General features: G+C 40.3%; 1 protein-coding gene across 1 annotated transcript in view; it reads left to right on the top strand.

The window, feature by feature from the left end:
* The window catches only part of hibch (3-hydroxyisobutyryl-CoA hydrolase), a 43,475-nt gene that overhangs the window by 7,965 nt on the left and 22,912 nt on the right, over positions 1-12,598 (top strand). The window contains exon 7 of the mRNA XM_059342699.1: positions 11,498-11,576. Coding sequence (XP_059198682.1) covers positions 11,498-11,576 — 79 coding nt within the window. The remainder of the gene's footprint in view (positions 1-11,497; positions 11,577-12,598) is intronic.

The following is a 12,598-nucleotide window of genomic DNA, read 5'->3' on the forward strand; positions in this document are numbered from 1 at the left end:
TGCAAGATTTATGCAAGTGTGCGCGTGTCGGTGTGTATGGGGGGCATTTTATGCCAGCAAACTATACTAAAACGTGTCTACAGCTCCTATGCGATGACATCAAACCTCGTTTGCGTGTAAATTCCATTCACTTTCAATGGACAGACGAGCGTCACGTAGATGTCGCACATACGCCTATCTGACGAGTGCGTGACGGGTGAACTACGCCTCAAATATGTGACATGAAGACCCGCGTGACTGTTTTTTTTTTTTTTATTCCCTTTTTATTGAGGATTTTTGTAACATTTTATACAGAACAAAGAACAGGAACAGTTGGGGTGGGGGTACCTATATCACACAGCATCATCATTTTCTCCTTGTATCATCATTTGCAGCAGTCGTTGTTAGTTAACACGTGACTGTTAAGTACAATTCTACATGAGCGTACTGTCACACGCTGTGTAGTGTTTGTGGAAATCAAATAGCGAGGGGTCATTCGTGCCACGAGCGAACGTAGCGGACGCCTGTGCGCACGCTCGTCTCAATGTACAAATAATTATTTACTTTATGATGACGAATTTTGAGTTTAAAAGCTGCTTCACGTCACAATTCAAGCAGTCCATGTATTACCAAGAGAGACCGATGAGACAATTTAGGCTATTTCAGTCTACCCATACACACGTTAAGGTGTCTGAAGCGTTGGCTTTAGTACAATAATGACACGTGTTAATGCCTATAATGCATGCACGCCTATAACGTGCTGGATGTTGAGGTATATCAGGGGCCTGACAGTTATTCATTTTCTATGTTCTGCAGCATATCTAAATAAAAATCTTAATCTTAAAAATCTTAAAAATCTAAATATCCTGACAGCTCTGTTGGGGCTGGGGGTTCATTGATAAGTTCTGCTTTCTTATAAACAATTCCTCACAAACCTGAGACTATGTGTTACAGCTGATCTGTGTAGATATGCTGCAGGACCTTGTGCAACATCGTCTTCCTCAGTTTTGCGCCTGAGCAATGATACAGTCCCTGATGTGTGTGTGTGTGTGTGTGTGTGTGCGTGTGTGCGTGTGCGTGTGCGTGTGTGCGTGTCTCTGTGGTCCAGAGACATATGAAGACCTAACAAACCTTTCTGCACCACATTGAACCTGACCCTTCATAAACTGGCCATCAGGGTGCACCACACACTTTAGTCCTCCTGAAATCTGTTAAGGAGTATTTTTACAGCATAAAGTGGTGCAAATCAATATCTATATCAGGTGGCTGAGCTGTTTGTTGAGAGGGAGAGGAACACCAGAGCTGCTTGGAGCTTTTCTGTCTTTTTGTTTGCAAGTTTATTTGTATGTTGTACTTTATATTCTTGCTTGACTGCTGTTTTTTTTTTGGAAATGAAGTCCTAGATGCTCTGTAGCCCAGATCAAAGCTTCCACTGACAGACTCCTGGTGCACAGAATGACTTGGATAAGCGGTTAAGGACAATGGATGGATGAATGGATGTTTAATATGACACCAGTGGGAGGATGTTAATATGCTAATGAGTGTTGTTCTACATCATTCGTAATCCTCACAGCCAAACCAATTTTGCACATAGGTACAATAACTTGTAATCATAATCACTGGTAATTGATACTTAATACTTATATTTTATTGCTTCTCCAATCAACACACAACAGTTTTCAGCTGTGCTAACATAATGCTCAGGTGTTTTAACAATCAATCAGCCTTTCAACACTATAAACTTGGATTAACACAATGTGCCACTGGAATACAGGACATATATAATAGATGTTTCATAAGACAATCAGCCATTTCCAGCTTTAATAGTCATTTAGTCACTTATTGTAAGTCGCTTTGGACAAAAGCATCTGCTAAATGACATGTAATGTAATGTAATGTCATTTACCACATTAACAATGTCTAGACTGTATGTCTGCTATTCTAATTTAAAAAAGGGCTTTTCTTTAAAAAGAAAAAGACATTTCTAAGTGACCCCAAACTTTTGAGCAGTAGTGTCTGTGCTGGAAAAGGCTTGAAAGTGCTTGAATTTGACTTGGGAAAAGGTGTTGGACCCTGCAGTAGGTCTATGGACTGGCAGTCCAGAGAAATCAGCCTTTCTGTTGGTACTCTGAGTGTAGTAAACATGTCACACTGGGGAAACCACAGCGGGATGAATCCTAGAAGCTGCCAACCAAAAGAAATCATCTTGTTTGCTTGTTTTTATCTTTTGTTTAGACAGCCGTGATGACAATGACACCCCCACTTACCATTTTCTTTTCCAAGAGAAACAGAAGCTATAATTTATCTGTCAGAAAAAAGCTGTATAGGGACGCAGCGTGCAGCTATGGATGCACGGGACAGCTGACTGCTTGATGTAAGTCGCACCATATGGCTTGGTGCAAGCCCCTTGAGTTCATCGTCCTGGTGGAAAAAAAAACCCTTAAAAGCTGTGATGTTTGAGTCCTTTGTGCTGCTCATCACATGATCTTTTATTTCTCTGAGTTTATGGCTCCGGGAATAAAGTACAACTCTCATATCTGTCACGTCAGAAGAGAGAAGACACTAATGTTGACGTAAACCACCCTCGGTACGATTGCTGTTTAATGTGTGTCGAGGTTGAAATCAGGCTTCAGTTCTATATATGGAGAAGTCCAAGAGGCAGCACAGTCCCTGCTCCCAGATCTGCACCGAGCTCGGGGCTGAACTCCCACGTCGAACCAGCATTCTTGCGTTAGTAATAACAAACCTCCAGGGAGTAAAGAGGCATGTCCTCAGCAGGTCAAACAACACACACACACACACACACACACACCCTGTCTATCTTTTGGCCTCTCTTTGACATCAGTAGGATCTCATCTCACACACATCATTCATTGCTCTCCACTTTTAAAATCCCTAGAATTAAGGTCTGAATGCTGAAGTGTGATTAATCCGTGTGTGCTGTGCTTTACGTTTGAGTCGTATAATCACATACTTTTTCTTTGACTTCTACTGCAGCCGCTCTTACGATTATGTAATGTTGCATGCAGTATGCATACAATTGGGACATACTACTCCCTCATTACACGGCACCTTCAACTTTGACCCCTTGGTCATATATACAGTATGCTCTGCAGAGGACTGTGGGTCAGAATAGTCAGAAGAGCATGCTGGTTCTCATACTGCAAAATGCACCCAGATGCAGTAGGCCATCCTGGTACTACTGGCACACTGCAATTGACATACTAGGCGCGTTTCCATTTGGGTAAAAAGTGGCTGCTGGGAAAGTTCAGGCCACGGCCTCAAATGGCCGCTCACTCAGCGCGTCTCCATTACAAAAAAAGGCCTCAGAGGGATTTACGAGACTCGGTCGTCGCGTAACTGCTTAGTAACAGTTTCGACCGTGGCGTCACATACGCAACCAAATTAACGCGGCAGACGCGCCAAACGTAAACAATAAGGAAGGACACGCGGAGATGGAAGGAGCAGAGCCTGCTTCTTCTTCTTGATAATCAAATTATTGTTGTGACTACTCGCTACTTTACCGGCTTTAAGAAATGGTACGTGTTGTTGTGTGCTTAGCGATCTATCCAATCAGCACCCAGGCTTTTTTCAGGAGAGAAATATGGCTCTGCTCTTCGACAGGACCAAAAAATAGCCGGTCAAACGGCTGCTAGGGACCGCTCGCAATCAAATTAGGGGCATTTCGGCGAGGGAGACCCGCCTCATTCTGGGTATTCAACTATAGTGGAAACGCAGGTTTTGTTACTCACTAAAGATTGTTGATGGTTTGTAACTAGAGGTGGGGGAAAAAATCGATACAGCATAGTATTGCAATAATTACTACACACGGTGTGTATGCGACTAACTGAGTGAACTACTTTGTTTTGGGGGGCTGGGCTGCCTGTGGCAATGACAAGTTGTCGTTGGCCTCATAAGAACAGTGCCATTTCATTTCAAAGGCAATTATTGGGTCCCAAGCACCAAGTGGCGCAAAATCGCTATTGTTCCTCTAACTACACTGTAAACCCAACTTATTGTTTCAACTTAAATATTTGAGTGTCGATGCTGCGAAATAATTTTATGTCAAGACAACAAAGACAATGGCCTTAACTCAAATGAATCTCGCTATTTTACTCAATATTTTAGGTTAAAATTACTTTTTGCACATATCTTTGTTGTATTGAAAAGGAAAAATTAGTTATAATAACAAACAAGCAACATTGGGTTTTACAGTGTAGGAATCCCACTGGGAGAGACGTGAGCGGCACGTATATGTTCTGTTGTGCTATCCACACTGACTGTCTTCTGTCGCATTAAGTGAAGTGCAATCTGCACAGACTGCTGTTTAAATCACAAAGATATCCTGCTGTGTATGTGTTTGTTCTTATTAACTGCATGTTAATTGATTAATCCATGCTCCCGGTCTGCGGTGGCGGCCAGTCACTGTCTGTTATCTGCAGCTCAAAACTGAGTGGATCTGACTTCAGCAGGAAGACTGACAGCAGAAACGTACAGAAATGTACTGATTTACTGGATAGCTTTTATGTCTGCTTCATGGGAATAAATAAAAACAATTTGCGTAACAGGTACACAAACAGACCGGGAGCTTCAATCAATTTACATAGATGTGGTTAATGTGTTTATAGCACATCTACAGCTGGATATCTGCGTGATTTAAACAGCTGTCTGAGCAGAAAACCCTAAACTCTAGAGTATATTATAATCACCAGTTTAAATTTATTCAGGCTGTGACATTGAAGTCGTACGACGTGGTGTAGCTCGCTATAGCACATGTTAGCTTTTTACTTCGGTCTGCTGCATTAACGCTTCAAACATCATAAACGTGGTGTTCATTTGTGAAGATTATCCCGCTGAACAAGCATCAGCAACGTGTGTTTGCCACAGAGCTTATTTTCTGCCATGATCCAAAATCAATGCAAAAATCCCATTGGAGAATTCCCATTTGACCCCATGGAGATATTAAGATACTTCCGGGTTGACCTACAAAAATACCTGATTTAGTTTGCTCTTCATACAGTCTATGCTCATAACCCCTTTCAGTTAAGTTTTCAAATATGTCCCTAATAATTCAGCTGGCTCTGGGGTTGCCGCCCAGTCGATGGATATATTTCCGGAGCCACATGACTGTAATGTGTTTCCCCTGGAGAGCAGAGCTTTTGTTTGCTAATGTCCACATCATCTAATGAGAGGAGAAGAGGGAAGGCCAAAGGGCATTATGGTTCTCATCTTCCAGAGCCTAGTGGGCACAGCTTGTTTTGAAAGTGAATACTTTGTACAAGAGTGATGTGGAAAGTGATTTTCAAACAGACGACACTTTCTCTTTAAGTGTTTAGAGCTGTTCTCTCTCACTGGTGTCTCTTCACACCAACTGGAATGCCTCGCCACTCGTACACAGTGTCACTAATCATTTATGATTCAGCAAAACGTAATTCCTCTGCAAAATCTAAAGCCTTACACGATTATTAGGGAGAGGAGGCTATATTATGTGTGGAAAACAATGCAACTACTCCTCATAATGGATTTCACCTCACCTATTTTATTAATATTTGCTTTATAAACCAAATCCAGTGATGAGGACTACAAGCCCTGCATGTCCTGGGCCAGTGTAAACTCTGCCGGGCAGGTTGTAAATTTCGCAGCCGATTCTGTTTGTAAGCATCAGCTATAAACGCCCTCGTCTGCACACTTTTGCACATTTCCATTGTTTACAGCAGGATGTGGAGATGTGATCTTATATGGTGCGGGGTGGTGCCACACCAGCACTTAACATTGTTCCACTACATTTATGGTAAAACTCTGGTAATGTGAGATTAAACGGCTGCTCGTTCCTCTGGGTGCATCCAGTGATCAACACAAGAACTCTGTTTACTTATGCTTTATGTATATATTTAAGTATTTGTGTGGGATTTCTACACTTTGGAGGAAATGTCTGCAATGATGTGCTGTGTTCAATTATCTTATATTTTGTGCAATCCATATTGCATGACTCATTCAGTATCTAATAATGGAGGAAAATGAGGGGCTCTGGATGATTTGCATATAGAACTAAAGTGGGCAGTATCAATTAACCTCATTAGGAAACTTGCATACATTCTGGTATGAAAAAAATGCAGCTAAATATGTACACTCTCTTGCTCTTTAAACTGATTGAGGCTAAATACTCGTATTTTTAGAGGTGGTGGAAAAAATCGATACAGCATATTATCGCAATATTATGCATGGCGATATTATATTGATTCATGGTTACCAAGTATTGATATTTAGTGTTCTGACATGCCGTCAGCCTTTTTCACTGTTTTTGTTTTTTACAGAGGCTGTAGCGGGCTCACTTTTAGCAATAGATACTTGTATCATATTCAAATGGCTTTTACATTTTTACAAATGCAAAATTGTGTATTTACAAATACACAATATATTTACAAATACACACGTATTTGTAAAAACCAAAATACAAGTTACAAATTAGAAATTTGTATTTGTAGATAGCAAAACACGTGCGCAAAGATCTAAGGCATCTATAGGCACCATGTGCATCAGGATATCGAGTCAGGAAGTTGTCGAAATAACGCTGCAAAGTTACAGTGGTTTGAGCTACATGCTAAAAACACTGGAACCAGGTATGTCACTCTGTCGCGACAGCCGTATCGAAGCTACACAGAGCAGTGAAGCTTGTTGTTTTTGAAAGTTTGATAAAATGCTGCAGTTGTTGTCGTCCATACATGTTTGATATCAGTTCAGTTCAGTTTGACTGAATACTTTGTTGGTCAGTCTGTGGGTTTGACGCAGCCTAAAATGTGAATAAAACAGTGTGCTATCATTTGCTGTATATATAATACATATATAGACATATATATTAAATGTATGTGGACCCGGCACACTTCTCTGATGAGCTCGGGCCCAGAGAAGTTGGCAGCGTTTCTGAATGTTGTTGATGTATTGCTTTCTCTTTGCATGGTTGCATGTAGTTTTAACTTACATTCTAAGATGTGACGACAAACTGTATACAAATGGTTTTCAAATGTTTTTTAATGCAGCGTGGCCTGTGGGCATCCAGTGTTTAAAATTAGCTTCTGCAACTCCATACAATCTGTCGTTGAACATCCATATTTTTAGACAAATTATTAATTTGTTCGCATGCAAATAATCTATGACAGTTAACAGTCTTTCATTACTTTCATATGATATTCCCTCTCACATCTAGTGTCTTGTTTCCTGCATTTCACTGCAGTGGTTTTGCGGTTCCATAGACTGACAGAGTTACATAATTTACTCCGTCTTTGACGAGATCAAGCTGACGAAAAGCAAATCATCACAAAATTCTCTAGGGATTCTTTTGAGTTACTGTTTCCGCTCTACCCAGCTAACATGATTTGTGAGAAAATGTACCCACAGCGCCTGTGTTTGCTCTGAGCCTGAAGGCCTGACGCGTAGCCAAAGCACAGTCATGATGTAATTCATGTTCTGAGCTGACAGAAGTCACAGTCTGTCTCTTTTGTTTTCTGTGTCGGGATCTTGTTCTCTCAGAAGAGCAGCTACTCCGAGCCGACGTCTGTTTAGTCTCCAGTGATCAGATATTTTTAATCCTCTGTGGTCATTTGTCACACAGCCTGAAGGCAAACCCTGCAGCTCTGCCCTCCGGCTCTACACACTGTTCACTCCGAGCATGGTAAAGACAGGCTGTCCAGAGCGATCACGCTCACTGTTTGTTTGTTTGTTTGTTTGTTTGTTTGCTGGCAGTGACTCAGCCCACAGCAGGTGGCATCCTTTACATATTTCTACACAGTTTTAGGGATCTTTTACAAGCCCGTATGGAGCGCAAGGTTACTTTTCTACATCAATAACACATAATTAATGTCATACTTTTCATCTGTTTGAAGTTCAGTTCAGTTCAGCTTTTATTTCGAACATGTGCGAGTAACACAACAAAGTAAACTCAAAAACAAATACATCCAATGAGAATAATCAAAACAAAAAAAAAATAGCAATAGTCTAAACAAAAGCTGTAATGTGAACGCAACATGTCTGAAAAGGAAAAGGACCTACCCCTTCTCCACTACTCAATTAACACTTTTTTTTTTCACTTTTTTTCCCTAAACATACATATTTAAATAATACATATTTACAAAAAAAAAAAAAATTGAAAATAAATAGATTACATAAACAAATACATGAATAATTTATCATTTATGAAAACACCCGGTTGTTAAAGCCCTTCTTCCTCCCTGTACCTTGTGAAAACCATGTGTTTGTACCACTTTGTACCGCTTTTAAGTTGAAGTTAATGACATAACTGACGTGTCATACGGTGGTGTAGTGGTTAGAACTCTTGCCTCACAGCAAGAGGGTCGCCAGTTGCGGTTCTTCTGTGTGGCGTTTGCATGTTCTCCCCGTGTCAGCGTGGGTTCTCACCAGGAACACCTGCTTCTTCCCACAGTCCAAAAACATGAACGCAGGTTTAATTGGTGACTCTAAATTGCTAAAGAGCGTGATTGTCTCCCGCTATGTGTCAGGCCTGTAACAGTCTGGAGATCTGATCTGAGTTCGGATAAGCTGTTAAGGAGAATGAATGAATTCATTAATTAATGTATTAAAGGGACAAAGCATGCTCATTATCAATGTCCAAAATATTCACATCATAGATACTACCAATAACTCTTTTTATATTATTATATTTTTATAGTGATTGACCTTACGTGTAAATGTTTGATATATTGAGAATGTGTTTTTCTGTATATTCTGTGTTGTTCCTGTGGACCCCAGGAAGACTAGCTGGTTACTAAGGTACCAGCTAATGGGGATCCTTAATAAATAAACAAATAAATAAACTCTTCCTGTAACACATTGCACACAACATCGCAATTGAACAAACGCGGTCAGCCATTTACTAGTCTTGTTAGAACAACTTAGGGGCGTTTCTTTAGCTGCTCTTTGTCAACAACTTGAAAATTGTTGACATAACAAAAAGGAGAAGCATGAAGATTCAATATTTGCCTCATAGCAGGGGTGGGCAATATAGGCAAAAAATATATATCTTGATTTTTTTTTTTTTTTTTGAGTAATTATTATCTGATGATATCCTTTAAAATGTGATTTCTTTCCCCCAAAAAAAGCTGTTAAAATGTTTCCTGCTTACCAGGACATCTACGAATGGACACAATGTTTCAGAACTACAGCTCTTGTTTATTTTCTTTAAACTTAAGCATTCAAGGGACTCCCAGTTAAACTTCAACGTAGAGACATTACATGGGTAAACATCAGTTTGTTTTCTTTTTGAGATTTTATAAATACTTGATAATGTAAAATTGCACATTGTCAAAACAACGTTAACAATATTATCGTAGACGATATATATTGCCCACCTCGACCTCATAGCTGTGCATGTGTGACATCTTAATGTAAAGCCTGAGACATGGATACAGATTAACAAAAACTGACCTTGAATTAGAAGAATGTTTCGTGGCATATGTGATATTCAGCTGTCGAAGCAGATTTACAAGACTTGACATAGATATGTGAAGAAATGGATCCCCAGTATCCTTCCAGCCTGAGTAAAGCATCAGGGGATTTACCTGACGTCCTCCCACAGGCATTCATCACCAGTCAGTCCCTGACATATTGGATTTTTCTCTGACCCGACCAGTGAATGACCCTGCTCCTCTGTACAGTCAGGGCTCCAATCATAACATCCGTCTGTGAATGATCACTGTGTTAATAAGAACTCCCTCACAACAGTGAAGGTCAGTTGGCTGAGATGTGATCCATCAGTAAGGAGTAATGTGATTACTCCTTACTGATGGATCACATCCCTGCCAGAAAAACAACAGAATATATATTTTATTGTGGTGTCCTTTTTATTGTATTTTTATGTTGATCACCCACTTGATTTAAAAAAAATAATTTTTAAACACACTTTATTGTTTTTAAACACATTAACAATACCCCCCACCCCCCCACCCCCATCCCAACAGACAGCACATGCTATACAAAGTTAGGCAAAAAATAAATAAATAAATACAGTTCTAGTTTGTCTCCAGTCTGCAATAGGCACTCATGATCGCCAGTCAGAAAACCGTCTACCCATCAACAGCAGATTTTTCAGATTTGCAGGTATATAATCAAGAAAGGGTGTCCAAACATTACATTACATTACATGTCATTTAGCAGACGCTTTTGTCCAAAGCGACTTACAAAAAGTGCATTCAAACAAACAAACAAACAAACAATTAAGAACAATTCGTCCTTACCCTTTACAGCAGCGATCACCCACTTTATAAATTAGGTGATTTTAATTCATCCTGCCTCATGCCTTTCACTTCATCGGCATCTTCATCTCATCATCTTCTTGTCGTCTTCTGTTTTGTTCAATAACTGATGGTTAAATCCATTTATAAAATATTATGAATATAATATTAGTTTTGTGTGACCGTTAGTGATGTGCAAATTAAGCTTCATGAACCATCTTCTTAATTTAATCAGACCCCACTAGATAGTGCTCCTTATCTACCAAAGGGTTAAAAGCATATTCAGTTTCCATGCCTTGAGCCTTTTTCTATAATCCATGACCTCAGTCTATGGGCCTCCAAAAATACAGAACATGGTTCATGAAGCTTAGTGAAACTGAAGTTACATAAATGCAAATATGCAAGTTAAGTAGACTTGCCTCAAAATGGTGCTAAAGCACAGTACTTGAGTAAATCTACTTGGTTACATTTAGGGTCACAAAATTCCGGGATTTTTCAAAGTTGTAAACTTTCAATGGGAATTAACAGGAATTTATGAGATTAATGAGAATAAACAGGGAATTTACAAGATTGAAGGTTGGCCCTCAACAGGGAACTTAAATATAGTTGGGGATAATTTATTTCAGCATAATTTACCAATTTTTGTTTTTACCAAAACAACCAGATTTCATGCAAGTACGCTTGAATATCTGCTATTCCTCAATTCCAGCAGGGCTACTGAGGCCACGCCCCCTACATGCACGGTGCATTCCTCCATCACAATTTCTACAACCCTTGACCACACTTTACTGTCCCTTTTAATAATGCTTTAAATTATGCATTTAATCATAACTAGACTACATGATCACTCACCTGTAACAGTCAGGCAGTACTGTACACCTGGCTGTGTTTCGAAGTCAGGGATATATGCAAGGAGATATTGTTTCCATGGTAACCTTATAATTATAATTATTATTACCTATAGGCCCTGGAGTCCTATAACTCCGCTGGAAATGTCCTCTGGCCAACACTGCTCATTATCCTTCACCTCTCTGCCTGCTGGTGGACACACTCATAAATCACACACACCAACACAGGGTCCTCGTGGTTTACTTTCAGTTTTTTTTTTTTTCAGTCAGCATTTTCCATCTATTACGACATCTCCGCTATTGATGTTGTCTCCGTGCCCTGTTTTCCCCTCTGTGTATTCTTTGGCCTCCTCTTTTCATCATATCATTGATTTTTTTTTCAACTTTATTATATGTTTTTGTGACCTCATTGTCCTCCACCTGCAGGGCGTAGGGCTGTCAGTTCACGGACGCTTCCGAGTGGCCACTGAGAAGACGCTGTTCGCCATGCCGGAGACCGCCATCGGTAAGACCTTCCAGCTCCACTCGAGGGAAGGGAGGGGGTCGGGGGTGGTCACCGGTTGGTTGGCCCACATTAGTGTGAACTGGTATCTAGACCATTAATTATGTAGGAGCAGTAATTTCAGTCGAGATCCAGCTGGATCCAATTCATATGTATTCATAGACATTAGGGCTGTCTGAATGGGAAGCTCGGAGAGAATACACAGAGGGATAGATGGGCAGCAGATCATAGATGACCTCATGCAGTTATAACTGGGTCATTCCTGAGGGCAGGGTGTATCTTTTTACAAAATGTGTGTACTCATTGCCACTTTAAATGGGAGAGTGTGAAATAAACCATGAAACCTAAAGCCCTTTACATACTCCACAAGAAAAGAGAAATGTGTTCTTGTTCTCAAAGTGGCAAGAACCAGAAAATAGTTCTTTCTGGCCAGGACATTTCATACCTCACGAGAAACTCCACTGCAGAACTCCTGGGAAGTCGTCACAGGGCCCTCCCACTGCAGCACACCTGTCAATCAAATTCAAATTTCTGACCAATCAAACGATAGTTCTTGGACACCAAGAACAAAGCTCTGCCCAGATGATGTGTCAAGAAGAGAGAAATATGTTCTCTCTCCCAGGGCTGCAGGAACAAGATTCTGTTCTTGTAGCCCTGGGAGAGAGAACATATTTCCCGGCTCCTGTGAAGTATGTATTACCCTTCACAGGTAAATTCTCATAACAACATCATGAATGTTGGAGCTTAACAAGTAATATTTACTAGCTACACATCTCAGATTAGTGTGCCAGCGTGCAAACATTTCCCTATGAAGAAGATAACTGTTTATAAATGCAGAATCTGGAGGCAACAGGACAATTTTTTGGTATCAGAAGTGTTCTGGTTCCAGTTTGTAGTCTGACTAGTATTAACCAATCATGCCTTTGCAGGCTTTGGTTTGATGCAGGTAAACCGTCCTTGTGGAGAGCAGTTGAGCTGAAACACAATCTGCTAACCCATTCACTATCATCTGACAATGAGTTAGC

Source organism: Centropristis striata, chromosome 10, assembly GCF_030273125.1.
Source record: "Centropristis striata isolate RG_2023a ecotype Rhode Island chromosome 10, C.striata_1.0, whole genome shotgun sequence".
Classification (NCBI taxonomy): domain Eukaryota; kingdom Metazoa; phylum Chordata; class Actinopteri; order Perciformes; family Serranidae; genus Centropristis; species Centropristis striata.